The 15,170-nt window shown below is 37.2% G+C and overlaps 1 protein-coding gene across 1 annotated transcript in view; it reads right to left on the bottom strand.

Annotated features, from left to right (window-relative positions):
• LOC123531414 (protein AF-10-like) overlaps window positions 1-15,170 on the bottom strand; it is a 114,281-nt gene that overhangs the window by 14,833 nt on the left and 84,278 nt on the right. The window contains exons 14-16 of the mRNA XM_045312347.2: window positions 12,428-12,524; window positions 10,224-10,312; window positions 2,010-2,278 (exon numbers count right to left, since the gene is read on the bottom strand). Coding sequence (XP_045168282.1) covers window positions 2,010-2,278; window positions 10,224-10,312; window positions 12,428-12,524 — 455 coding nt within the window. The remainder of the gene's footprint in view (window positions 1-2,009; window positions 2,279-10,223; window positions 10,313-12,427; window positions 12,525-15,170) is intronic.

Here is a 15,170-nt window from a genome sequence, read left to right as displayed (position 1 = left end):
GGGGTTTATTGTACCAAAGCAGTACTAGTACAGACAATACTGTTTTGTTTTGAGGCCCAGACTGGGATTCAAGTATCAAAGTTGTACAGAAAATACTGGATGTGCAGGGCCCAGACAAGGGTTTCAAGTATCAAAGTTGTACAGAAAATACTGGTTTTGCAGGGCCCAGATGGGTTTCAAGTATCAAAGTTGTATAGAAAATACTTGTTCTGCAGGGCCCTGACAGGGGCTTCAAGTATCAAAGTTGTACAGAAAATACTTGTTCTGCAGGGCCCAAACAGGGGTTTCAAGTATCGAAGTTGTACAGAAAATACTGAATTTGCAGGGCCCAGACAGGGGTTTCAAGTATCAAAATTGTACAGAAAATACTGGATTTGCAGGGCCCAGATAGGGGTTTCAAGTATCAAAGTTGTACAGAAAATACTTGTTCTGCAGGGCCCAAACAGGGGTTTCAAGTATCGAGGTTGTACAGAATCTGCAGGGCCCAGACAGGGGTTTCAAGTATCGAGGTTGTACAGAAAATATTTCTTCTGCAGGGCCCAGACAGGGGTTTCAAGTATCGAGGTTGTACAGAAAATACTTGTTCTGCAGGGCCCAGACAGGGGTTTCAAGTATCAAAGTTGTACAGAAAATACTTGTTCTGCAGGGCCCTGACAGGGGTTTCAAGTATCAAAGTTGTACAGAAAATACTTGTTCTGCAGGGCCAAAACAGGGGTTTCAAGTATCGAAGTTGTACAGAAAATACTTGTTCTGCAGGGCCCAGACAGGGGTTTCAAGTATCAAAGTTGTACAGAAAATACTTGTTCTGCAGGGCCCAGACACGGGTTTCAAGTATCGAGGTTGTACAGAAAATACTTGTTCTGCAGGGCCCAGACTGGGATTCAAGAATCAAAGTAGTACATAAAGTACTGCAAGAAAAGCCATATTTTAGCTCTTGATTCTAAAGGTTGAAAAACATCAAAATATTTGATAAATGACAATATACCATTGAATTATTCGATTAAGAGATAATATATCCCAAACAGTGATCTGTTTTTGAATAATATCAATGTTTGGGAGTTCAGATGCAAAAGAATATTATCACGAGGGCACAGCCCAAGTGATATAATAATACTCCTCTAAATGACAATGATTTTATTCAAGAGCAAATCACTGTTTGAGATTATATTAGTTTGATTCTAACACATTATCAATGATATTATGTACATCCTTTGTGTTGTTCTCTTTTCCATCACGCCACTGTGACGTTTGATGCTATGTCCTAATAACTGTGACTTACAACAATGAATTATTATATAATAACACACAGTTTTCAGTCTTCTTGTTTTAATAAGAAAATTGGGTTGTCTTAAAATAAATGATAATATACCTCTGAATTATTCAGCTATTGATAATATAATTCTGAATTTATCAATAAATGATAATATAACCATTGAATCACTCAATAAATGATATTATAATTTTATGACTTTAAAGTTCTGCTTATCTCCTTGGTCAGTAACTGGTCACTTGTAGGTCCACAGAAAGTGATATTCTTGTGAAGAAACTAAAAGGATGAACTATTCTTCAAAATAAACTCAAACAAAGCCAATCATATCTGGTTTCAAAAAACGCATAATCAGATCAGTATTCTTTTAACTTTCAATAAAACTGTGTACCTGCTGCCTGTAAACATTTTTACTTATGGACAATCTAACAGGTACCATCTGCACTGCTATTTTATAAGTGGTCATAAAATAAAAGCTTTACTGTAAGGTAACACTGGTGAATATCCAGGTCTACAGACCTGACCAACCTCATCATCTTACAATACCTGTTAAATATACCACTGAATTACTCAATAAATGATATTTTATGACACGGATTCTGCTGTCTAAATAGTTGGTAACTTGTCACGCTGTCCACAAAAAGTGATTCGCTCCAAAGAAAGTGATGCAGCCCCACTGAATATCATTTGTGTAAAATTCAATATTCACCTTATCATCATATAATTACTGTTTAAAACATACCACCACATTTATAGGACTATCATCATCATCTGAGATGTTATCTATCTTTGGTTCAACATGATCTGGAGTTGTCTCCCCTCTCCCCGCTACATCATTACTATCCCCTTGTGCTCCAGTCGAATTCGCACTTTCGTTCGAGTTGAATGGTAGAGACAGTCTAGCATTGACAGCAAGTAAGTGATCCCGCCGTGACATTAAATTCCGAACATATTCCTCTAGACGTGTGTTTTCTGTTTTTAACTGATGCAGGCAATTTAGTAATGATGCAACTGAAATAGTGGGATTCAAACAATAAGACAGCAGATTAGAAATCAGTAAGGATCCAACACCAAATTGTTACACTTTCACATTAATAGAGGTAACATGTTAAACATTGTAATTTAATAGTTAAACAAAGAATATTTTGTGTTTTGTTAGAACATTATTATTCCCCACTGAAATTGGAGGGATATAGTTTTGGCATTGTCCATCCATCTGTAAGTCTGTCCGTCCGAAACCATGTATGACATGATAGAGTTTTTAAATAAATCATGGTAGAAATGTTAACTGCTGTAGGGAAATGCCACCCTGCAAGTTTCAATCAGATTGCATGAGTAGGACAAGATTTATGGCCCATTTAACATACATTATATAGTGTTTTATTCCATTTTCTGTCCATCTGGAGTCATATCTCAGACAAGGATAGAAGGATTTCAATAAAACACGGTAGTAACGTTGACTGCTATAGGAAAATGTTGCCCTTCTAGTTTCATTTAGATTGGTAAAGGAAGACACGATTCATGACCCTTTGTACTTATAATATATATATTATATAAATAGACCATTTTCTGTCCATCCAGCCAAATACTTTTGAGCTATGAGCATCACAAACAAAAAATCCACTATTTTGGCTATTTCAAGGGCCATAACTCTGTAATAAGCGCAAAGATTCTCAACAAAAATGCCGAATGTGAAAGGCCACATCATGATAAAGACTCAAGCAAGGTTTCATGTATTTACATTAAATACTTTTTGAGCTAGGCACATAATTAGGTGAAAATGTGCATTTTTTTTTACTACTTCAGGGGCCATAACTTTAAAATAGGGGGTGGAGTCGTCCAAAAAACAAAAGGTGTGCAAGTTTATATCATGATAAAGACTTATGCAAGTTTTCAACCATTTACATTAAATACTTTTTGAGCTAGGTGCGTCAAAAGGTGAAAATGTGCATTTTTGACTATTTTAGGGGCCATAACTCTGAAAATAGGAGGCAGAGCAAGACAAAAAATAGGAGGTGCACAAGTTCACACCATGATTAAGACTCATTCAAGGTTTCATGAATCTATATAAAATACTTTTTAAGCTAGGCGTGTCACAAGGTGAAATGTGCATTTTTGACTATTTCAGGGGCCATAACTAAAATTAGGGGGTGGAGCCAGATGAAAAATAGGAGGTGTGCAAGTTCATATCATGATAACGACTCATGCAAGGTTTCATCAATTTATATCAAATACTTTTTGAGCTAGGCACGTCACGAACTTCAGACGGACGGACATGACCAAATCTATATGCCCCCCACCACTCATGGGGGGCACAAAAACAGAAAAGAGTTTTTCTCACAATAACTTTATATAGGAATGAGGTAAAACAACAAAACTTGGTAAATAGGTAGCTTTCACTGAGAACCATTTTTTTGTTTCATTTTAGGTAGGTTGGGTCAAGGTCATTGTTACTAAATATAGAACAGCTGTCAGATGACAGCGCGCTCGACTATTCTCAGTGCTTGATAGTATAATATAAGCTATGAGTAAAACTTTAACATTACAATAAGCATATTCCAAGTCGAAAAGGGGCCGTAATTCAGTCAAAATGCTTGATAGAGTTGCCTCCTCCTTTAACAGACTGGGGTCATGATGGTAAACAAGTATGCAAAATATGAAAGCAATATCTCAATGGACTTTAAAAATATTTGGGGTGGTACGCAAACTTTAACACTACAATAAGCATTCTAAGTCGAAAAGGGGCCATAATTCAGTCAAAATGCTTGATAGAGTTGCCTCCTCCTTTTTACAGACTGGGGTCATGATGGTAAACAAGTACGCAAAATATGAAAGCAATATCTCAATGGACTTTGAAAATATTTGGGGTGGTACGCAAACTTTAACATTACAATAAAGGGGCCATAATTCAGTCAAAATGCTTGACAGAGTTGCCTCCTCCTTTTTACAGACTGGGGTCATGACGGTAAACAAGTATACAAAATATGAAAGCAACATCTCAATGGACTTTGAAAATATTTGGGGTGGTACACAAACTTTAACATTACAATAAAGGGGCCATAATTCAGTCAAAATGCTTGATAGAGTTGCCTCCTCCTTTTTACAGACTAGGGTCATGATGGTAAACAAGTATACAAAATATGAAAGCAATATCTCAATGGACTTTGAAAATATTTGAGGTGGTACGCAAACTTTAACGTTTGTGTGACGCTCACGCCGACGCCGAGGCGAGTCAAAGGACAGCTCCCCTATTCTTTGAATAGTCAAGCTAAAAATGGTTTTCGATCAATAATTTAGAATGAATACCAGTAGCTTTCAAAAAGACTGAAATTCATTTGCATTTATTGCAAGTACTTTTTGCAGTCAGAGAATGCTTCTTCAAAGGTTAAACCTTTATCCTGTCTGGCGGGGGATACCAATTCACTAAATTTGCTTGTTTACTCTTTTACGGTTTGATAAAAATTTCTGTAATACTGTTTTTTTCTCTAATTCCCTTTTAATATCAAACAATATCATTCGCTTCAAACACCATTCCAAACTAGAAGATGCTTTTGTAGAAAAGTGCACGTCTCCCCCCACTGCATAGTCATATAGGCAAGAAGTCAATAGGGAACAAGAGCGAAAGTCATCTACTCTGCATGTCCAATCATCCTACTAAGTTTCAACATTCTGGGTCAAGTGGTTCTCAAGTTATTGACTGGAATGAGTTTTCTATGTTCAGGCCATAGGGGTCATCTACTCTGTAAGTCCTATCACCCTATGAAGTTTGAAGGCTGTAGGTCAAATGGTTCTCGTTATTGATCGGAAATGGAGTGTGATGGACAGATGGCCCCTGTGACATTGACATTTCATGGAGTGACCCCAAAAACATTAGGGGTCATCTACTCTGCAAGTCCAATCAAACTATGAAGTTTAAAGGTTCTAGGTCAGATGGTTCTCAAGTTATTGACCGAAAATGGATTTCCATGTTCAGGCCCCTGTGACCTTGACCTTTAACAGAGTGACCCCAAAATCAATAGGGGTCATCTACGATGCATGTCCAATCATCCTATGAAGTTTCAACATTCTGGTTCAAATGGTTCTAAAGTTATTGATCGGAAATGGTTTTCAATGTTCAGGCCCCTGTGATCTTTGATGAAGTGACCCCAAAAACAATAGGGGTCGTCTACTCCATATGCCCTGCCACCATATGAAGTCTGAAGGTTCTAGGTCAAATGGTTCTCCAGTTATTGATCGGAAATGAAGTGTGACGGACAGACGGACGGATGGACCGGGCAAAAACAGTATGTCTCCCCCAGGGGGGGCGAGACATAATTACTGAGAGGGTGGTAACAGGAACTTTTGATATCATTTAATTTTCAAATTATCACAAAAGCCAATAGCTTATTTCAGTTGCAACTTTCAGGTTATTTAGACATCAGCAAGTTTCTATTTAGACTTTATTTCTTGAAAGACCATTATATCTTAAAATTCAAACAATTTCAAGTACAACCCCAGGAAACCTATATATTGATGTATCACATAAACCTGAGTCTTGTCAAATAAAGCTGCAATTCATAAAAAATCCTCATTATGGACTTGATTAAACATTAAATTCACAACTTGTATTCAAATGAAACATCAGTACATATAAATCCTTGAAATAACATTTGATTTTTAAATTAACAATAAGAATGGTTTTAATATCCTTTCCGCACCTGTAACGTCATAATACGTATAAGTGTCTGATGGCCCTTTCACGCTTTCGTAGAATCAACATTACACAAAATTGATTTTGAAATTATTTCTGAAATGTCTAGGTCTGCAGCTCTAAAATACGGAAATATCTTACATCCGAGACATATACTGACACTTTCAGACAACATCAAAAAGGACCTTTTGAACGATTTGACGAAGTTCCAAAAATCTCCTTATACCCTTGCTCCGTTACAGACCCCTGTGGGATTTGTGTTTATTCCGAGTTGAAATATGTTTTTTCATAGATACAAAGCTGACATGTAGTGCTAAAGCCCAGGTAGTTTCAAATCGTTAGAAAGTGCTGAAAATTGACTCCCCTCTAGCAAAAGAAACAAGAGGACCATGATGGTCCTGAATCGCTCACCTCTTCCCACATGACCCAGTTTTGAGTATGACATCGTTTTTTCTATTATTTGACATAGTGACCTAGGTTTTGAGCTCATGTGACCCAGTTTTGAACTTGACCTAGATATTATCAAGATAAAAATTCTGACCAATTTTCATGAAGATCCATTGAAAAATATGGTCTCTAGAGAGGTCACAAGGTTTTTCTATTATTTGACCAATGGACCTAGTTTTTGAAGGTACGTGACCCTGTTTTGAACTTTACCTAGATATCATCAAGGTGAACATTCTCACTAATTTTCATGAAGATCTCATGAAAAATATGGCCTCTAGAGAGGTCACAAGGTTTTTCTATTTTTATACCTACTGACCTAGTTTTTGACCGCACGTGACCCAGTTTCGAAACTGATCTAGATATCATCAAGGTGAACATTCAGATCAATTTTCATGAAGATCCATTGAAAAATACGGCCTCTAGAGAGGTCAAAAGATTTAAATAATTTTAGACCTACTGACCTAGTTTTTGACCGCAGTTGACCCAGTTTCAAACCTGACCTAGATAACATCAAGATGAACATTCAGACCAACTTTCATACAGATCCCATGAAAAGTATGGCCTCTAGAGAAGTCACAAGGTTTTTTTATTATTTGACCTTCTGACCTAGTTTTTATGGCATGTGACCCAGTTTCAAACTTGACCTAGATATCATCAAGTTGAACTTTCTGACCAATTTTTATGGAGATCCATTCACAAGTATGGCCTCTAGAGAGGTCACAAGGTTTTTCTATTTTTAGACCTACTGACCTAGTTTTTGACCGCACATGACCCTGTTTCGAACTTGACTTAGATATCATCAAGACAAACATTCAGACCAATTTTCATACAGATCCAATGAAAAATATGGCCTTTAGAGAGGTCACAAGGTTTTTCTATTATTTGACCTACTGACCTAGTTTTTGATGGCACGTGACCCACTTTCGAACTTGACCTAGATATCATCAAGATGAACATTCAGATTAACTTTCATACAGATCCCATGAAAAATATGGCCTCTAGAGAGGTCACAAGGTTTTTCTATTATTTGACCTACTGACCTAGTTTTTGATGGTATGTGACCCACTTTCGAACTTGACCTAGATATCATCAAGGTGAACGTTCTGACCAATTTTCATGAAGATGTCATGAAATATATGGCCTCTAGAGAGGTCACAAGGTTTCTTTATTTTTAGACCTACTGACCTAATTTTTGACAGCACGTGACCCAGTTTCGAACTTGACCTAGATATCATCAAGATGAACATTCAGACCAACTTTCATACAGATCCCATGAAAAATATGGCCTTTAGAGAGGTCACAAGGTTTTTCTATTATTTGACCTACTGACTTAGTTTTTGATGGCATGTGACGGAGTTTCGAACTTGACCTAGATATCATCAAGGTGAACGTTCTGACCAATTTTCATGAAGATCTTGCGAAATATATGGCCTCTAGAGAGGTCACAAGGTTTTTCTATTTTTAGACCTACTGACCTAGTTTTTGATGGCACGTGACCCAGTTTCGAACTTGATCTAGATATATTCAAGGTGAATATTCTGACCAATTTTCATGAAGAAATTGTGAACTATATGGCCTCTAGAGAGGTCACAAGGTTTTTCTATTTTTATACCTACTGACCTAGTTTTTGACCGCACGTGACCCAGTTTCGAACTTGACCTAGATATCATCAAGATGAACATTCTGACCAACTTTCATAAAGATCCCATGAAAAATGTGACCTCTAGAGTGGTCACAAGCAAAAGTTTACGGACGGACGCACGACGGACGATGGACACCGCGCGATCACAAAAGCTCACCTTGTCACTTTGTGACAGGTGAGCTAAAAATAAAACAAAACAAGAGGACCATGATGGTCCTGAATCGCTCACCTATCCCCACATGACCCAGTGTTGAACCGAGTATGACGTCGTTATTTCTATTATTTGACAAAGTGACCTAGTTTTTCAGCACATGTGACATAGATATCATCAAGATAAAAAATTCTGACCAATTTTCATGAAGATCCATTGAAAAATATGGCCTCTAGAGAGGTCACAAGGTTTTTCTATTATTTGACCTAATGACCTAGTTTTTGAAGGCACGTGACCCACTTTTAAACTTGACCTAGATATCATCAAGGTGAACATTCTCACCAATTTTCATGAAGATCTCGTGAAAAATATGGCCTCTAGAGAGGTCACAAGGTTTTTCTATTTTTAGACCTACTGACCTAGTTTTTGACCGCATGTGACCCAGTTTCGAACTTGACCTAGATATCATCAAGGTGAACATTCTGATCAATTTTCATGAAGATCCATTGAGAAATATGGCCTCTAGAGAGGTCACAAGGTTTTTCTATTTTTAGACCTACTGACCTAGTTTTTGATCCCACATGACCCAGTATCGAACTTGACCTAGATATCATCAAGGTGAACATTCTGACCAATATTCATGAAGATCTCATGAAAAATATGGCCTCTAGAGAGGTCACAAGGTTTTTCTATTTTTAGACCTACTGACCTAGTTTTTGACCGCACGTGACCCAGTTTCGAACTTGACCTAGATATCATCAAGGTGAACATTCTGATCAATTTTCATGAAGATCCATTGAGAAATATGGCCTCTAGAGAGGTCACAAGGTTTTTCTATTTTTAGACCTACTGACCTAGTTTTTGATCCCACATGACCCAGTATCGAACTTGACCTAGATATCATCAAGGTGAACATTCTGACCAATATTCATGAAGATCTCATGAAAAATATGGCCTCTAGAGAGGTCACAAGGTTTTTCTATTTTTAGATCTACTGACCTAGTTTTTACCCCCACGTGACCCAGTTTCGAACTTGACCTAGATATCATCAAGCTGAACATTCTGACCATTTTCATGAAGATCCATTGAGAAATATGGCCTCAAGAGAGGTCACAAGGTTTTTCTATTTTTAGACCTAATGACCTAGTTTTTGACCCCACGTGACCCAGTTTCGAACTTGACCTAGATATCATCAAGGTGAACATTCTGACCAATACTCTGAAGATCTCATGAAAAATATGGCCTCTAGAGAGGTCACAAGGTTTTTCTATTTTTAGATCTATGACCTAGTTTTTGATCCCACGTGACCCAGTTTCAAAACTTGACCTAGATATCATCAAGGTGAACATTCTGACCAATATTCATGAAGATCCATTGAAAAATATGGCCTCTAGAGAGGTCACAAGGTTTTTCTATTTTTAGACCTACTGACCTAGTTTTTGACCCCACGTGACCCAGTTTCGAACTTGACCTAAATATCATCAAGGTGAACATTCTGACCAATTTTCATGAAGATCTTGTGAAATATATGGCCTCTAGAGAGGTCACAAGGTTTTTCTATTTTTAGACCTACTGACCTAGTTTTTGACGGCACGTGACCCAGTTTCGAACTTGACCTAGATATCATCAAGGTGAACATTCTGACCAATTTTCATAAAGATCCCATGAAAAATGTGACCTCTAGAGTGGTCACAAGCAAAAGTTTACGGACGCACGGACGGACGACGGACGCCGCGCGATCACAAAAGCTCACCTTGTCACTTTGTGACAGGTGAGCTAAAAAACAAGGTCCATGCGCAAACATTTAGACAGGGTGACTCCTGCGTGTGACCCCTGATTATCAACTAATGCAAATGCTTCTTTTGTTTTCAAGTTTGAACTGTCTTCTTTCATTTTCTTTACTTCTGGAAATAGCTGAAGGTCGAGTGACGTCATTTTCTGTGTTGTCAAAAACATACTTATGCCTGGCGGGATTGCATGAAAATGCCCAGTGTCCTAAGGATATACAAAGAATAACTTTACTTACTATCAAAATGTTGTCCTTGCTCCATAAGGAAGTTTGAGCCTTGTTCCCACTGCCTCTCTAGCAGTTCCTCCATACTACCTGGAGTCTCACTGTAATACAAGTCATATTATGCTCCAATAATCTCCTAACATTTCTTACAAGAACAGTTACCATTCTACAGTCGCATTTCAAATGGTTCAGATTAAGCTTTGCAAATATAAATGTGAATAATTTACTTTAACCATTTACCTGGCCTATTGTATATGAAGGTACAGTGTAAAAAGAGCTGGCAAAGGTCAAAAAGCTTAAATTCAAGTCTGCTCCCTACTGTCTCAAGTGCTTGGAAGATTTTCATAAAAGTAGCATCAATATTATTGTTTACCTCATCCAGACAAGATTAAGAGCACAAAACCCAAGTCACTAGGTCAAAAATCAAGGTTACACTTAGAGGTCAAAGGTCAAACAGCTTAACTTTGTGTCGACTCCATATAACCTAAACTGCTAAGCAGATTTTCATAAAACTGGCTTTAACTGTTTACCTCATCAAGGCAACATGCACAGCACATGACCCGGTTCAACAAGTCTAATGTCAAGGTCACATTAAGTGGTCAAAGATCAAATAGCTTAACTTGGTGTCTAGAATTCGTTTCATAATATTAGCAACAATCATCAAACCCATACAGATGACCTGCAGAGTGCACCTCCAGATCACCAGGTCCAAAGTGAAAGTCAATGAGATCAAAGGTCAATTAGCTCAAATCTATGTCCACTCTGTATCTTTTTAACTACTGGAAGAAAACAAGAGCTGTCCATAAGACAGCATGCTCGACTTTTCTCAGTGCTTGACTCTGAATTAGAGCTTTGCCAGTAAAAACTTTATAAGACTTTAACCAAAATATTCTAAGTTAAAAAGGGGCATAACTCTGTCAAATTTCAAACCAGAGTTAGTTAATATCTATTTTAAGTTTCAAGTCAAAAGCTTTGATAGTAACAGAGATATCTGACTTTATCAAAAACTTTAACCAAAAATTCTAAGTTAAAAAGAGGCATAACTCTGTCAAAATTCAAATCAGAGTTATGGGGATTTTTTCCTACTGTACACTTTGATAGTAAATAATTATTTAAGTTTCAAGTGAAAAGCTTGGATTGTAAAACAGAGATATTTGACTTTATCAAAAACTTTAACCAAAAATTCTAAGTTAAAAAGAGGCATAACTCCGTCAAAATTCAAATCAGAGTTATGGGGATTTTTTTTCCTAGTGTAGACTTTGATAGTAAATAACTATTTTCAAGTTTCAAGTCAAAAGCTTGGATTGTAACAGAGATATCTGACTTTATCAGAAACTTTAACCAAAATTCTAAGTTAAAAAGAGGCATAACTCTGTCAAATTCAAATCAGAGTTATAGGATTGTTTCTCCCGGTGTAGACTTTGATAGTAAATAACAATTTTAAGTTTCAAGTCAATAGCTTTGATAGTATCAAACATATTTGACTTTATCAAAAACTTAACTAACGGAAATGGCGACAACGGGGTGAGTGCAACAGTTCCACTTTTTCTTCAAAAAGTCGAGCTAACTAGCATCAACGGTTCCATATGACATGCAAAGTGCACAACCAAGGTCACTAGGTCCAAGGTCCATGTCTCACTTGAACTTGCAACATTTCAATTTCTTTGTATATAAGGCAGTATTAATCTCCTTTACATATAGCTCTAGTTGCATATTTCAGTCATATGCTATCAATTACTCAATATTCTAGTAGGTTAAATAGTCAGAAACTGGAGCTCAAATATCGCAATACCTTGCAACAGGCTTTAATAAAGTCACCAACATTTTTTTTTCTTGTTCGGACAGCGGGTAAAAAAGTTTGAAATCTTGTTAAGGAAAGTTATTATGACAAAGTCAAGTGCAGTTTCTATTCATCTTTAGACCCCTTAACATAATATGATAGATTGTGTGAAGTGCACACCACAATACTTTGATCTTTACATAAAATCTGACAATGTTATGGCCTTGACAAAAGAAGTACAATTCTTTATAACAATTCTGACCCTCTCCTGGTCACGACAGATTCCGTGTATTGCATTTCCACAAAAACTAATGAATGACTTGTGCGAGTTTAAGTAGAAGGACCTTTACAATAAATCAGGCCTCACTGTCATAAACAAGACAACTACTTGGTACTCAAATGTTTGAACTGTTTTTATAGATGTAAGAACCCTTACCTTGATTTTGAATCTGTTGTTAATAAAGACGATGAGTTGAAAGGTTTTGGAGGACCTATCAGTGGCCCATTTGTTATTTTTTCTACTCCTGCAATACCTGAAATATATTTGGACGTCTGAAATGATAATCACTTTTTTCCTTGATGCTGAGGGTGCACTGAAGAGCACTGAGCATGATGTACTTTAATAACAAGAGCTGTCCATAAGACAGACAGTGCTCGACTATTCGAATTGTTGTCACAGAAGCAGTAATATTAATCTAATGTTAAACAAGAAACGTGGAAATTCCATGAAAACCAGGAATTCAATTGCATCATGCCAAAAGGTTCTTTAAAACAAGAGGGCCATGATGGCCCTATATCGCTCACCTGAGTTAAGTTGCTTGCTTGAACAAATTTCTTTGCTAAAGCTTCAAAAACAAGAAAGTAGGTCAGTAGGTCATATTCATGGTCACTGAGTCAGTCTTAAGATTAGTGTGCAAAACTGTACATGTCACCCAAATTTCAAGGCTTTATCTTAAACAAGAGGGTCATGATGACCCTGGATCGCTCACCTGAGTAATATGAGCTACATGTTTCATGATAAAATATTAAGAAAGTCAGTAGGTCACATTCATGGTCAATGAAATTCAGTTTTACGATTTGTGTGCAAAACTGTGTATGTCATCAAAATTTCAAGGCTGTATCTTAAACAAGAGGGTCATGATGACCCTGGATCGCTCAACTGACTAATATGAGCTACATGTTGCAAATGTCAAACTGATAATAAAATATTAAGAAAGTCAGTAGGTCATTCATGGTCAATGAAATTCAGTTTTACGATTTGTGTGCAAAACTGTGTAAGTCATCAATATTTCAAGGCTGTATCTTAAAAAACAAGAAAGTAGGTCAAGGTCACAATCAATTGGCATCATATTACTTGGGGTCATCAGGTAATTATAATTAAATCGTCTTGGAAATAGGATCAGATAATTTTTTAAGTATTTTTCCTATATAACTCACATAATAACTAAGTGACCCCAGGACGGGGCCTTTTTTAACCCCTGGGGCATAATTTGAACAATTTTGGTAGACGACTACTAGACAATGCATCATACCAAATATCAAAAGCCTAGGTCATATTGTTTCTGACAAGATGATTTTCAAAGTTTTCCCTATATAAGTCTATATAAACCATGTGACCCCCGGGGCGGGGCCATATTTGACCCTAGGGGGATAATTTGAAGTACAGGACCATTAGATGATGCTGCACACTAGATATCAAAGCCCTAGGCCCTGTGGTTTTGGACAAGAAGATTTTTAAAGTTTCTTTTTCCTCAGGTCTGAATTCATTACTTGAAAACTTTTGAAGGGGATCCACACAGGGTCTGTGACCTCTTTGTGTAATTACCCAGGTGTCAAGAAGATAAATTTAGAAAGTCAGAGGTATTCTGGTCATGAGCGGTCAAAAGTCACATATTTCAGGCTGACTAAAACACAGAAAGTAGTCAAGGTCACAATCAAGTGCATCATTACTTGGTATCAGGTAAGTATAATTAAACGTCTTGGAAATAGGACGAATTTTTAAGTATTTTTCCTATATAAAATCACATAATAACTAGTGACCCCAGGGCGGGGCCTATTTACCCCTGGGCATAATTTGAACAATTTTGGTAGCGACTACTAGAAATGCCATCTAACATTTCCAAATATTTCAAAAATTTTCCAAAGCACCTAGGGGCCATGATGGTTTTTGTAGCAAGAGATGCTGAAATTATCAAAGTAAGCCTGTGTTTACAGAGTAACCCTATATAAGTCTATATAAAACTTGGACCCCGGGGCGGGGCCATATTTGACCCTAGGGGGATAATTTGAACAATCTTGGTAGAGGACCACTAGATGATGCTACAAACCAAATATCAAAGCCCTAGGCCTGTGGTTTTCGGACAAGAAGATTTTTAAACTTTTTTCCTATATAAGTCTATACAAACATGTGACCCCCGGGGCGGGGCCATATTTGACCCTTTGGGGAAAATTTTGAACAATCTTGGTAGAGGACCACTAGATGATGCTACAACCAATATCAAAGCCCTAGGCCTGTGGTTTTGACAGAGATTTTTAAATTTTCCCTATAAGTCTTAAAACCATGTGACCCGGGCGGGGCCATATTGCCCTGGGGGTAATTTGAACAATTTGGTAGAGGACCACTAGATGATGTACACCGATATCAAGCCTAGGCCCTGTGTTTTGAAAGAAAGTTTTGTTTTTCCTTTTCGGTTGGCCCATGGCACACCTAAGAGTTTTTGTGCATGCAAGGTGATTCAATTCTTTGAACAATTTTGAAAGGGGGCCACCCAAGGATCATTCCTGTGAAGTTTGTGTAATTCTGCCCAGTGGTTTTCAAGAAGAAGATTTTTTTAGAAATTGTTGACGGACGACGCACTATGCACGACTGATGCCGGACATCAAGCGGTCACAATAGCTCACCTTGTCACTTTGTGACAGGTGAGCTAAAAAGTTACAATATAAGTTATTTATAGTAACAACTAAGGAAGTTATCCTTAAAAAAAAAAAAAAAAAAATCCAAAACAAGAGGGTCATTAAACAAGAGCTGTCTGATGACAGCACGCTCGACTATTCAAAGAAATAAATAGATTAGACAAACAATGTTCCTGTATTTCTTTGATTTCAATAAGTCTTGCACTAAATGGCAATATATGAACCAATTTCAAAGTCCAAAAAGGGCCATAATTCAGTCAAAATAG

Source organism: Mercenaria mercenaria, chromosome 11, assembly GCF_021730395.1.
Source record: "Mercenaria mercenaria strain notata chromosome 11, MADL_Memer_1, whole genome shotgun sequence".
NCBI lineage: Eukaryota > Metazoa > Mollusca > Bivalvia > Venerida > Veneridae > Mercenaria > Mercenaria mercenaria.
This window is presented reverse-complemented; position numbering and strand designations above follow the sequence as displayed.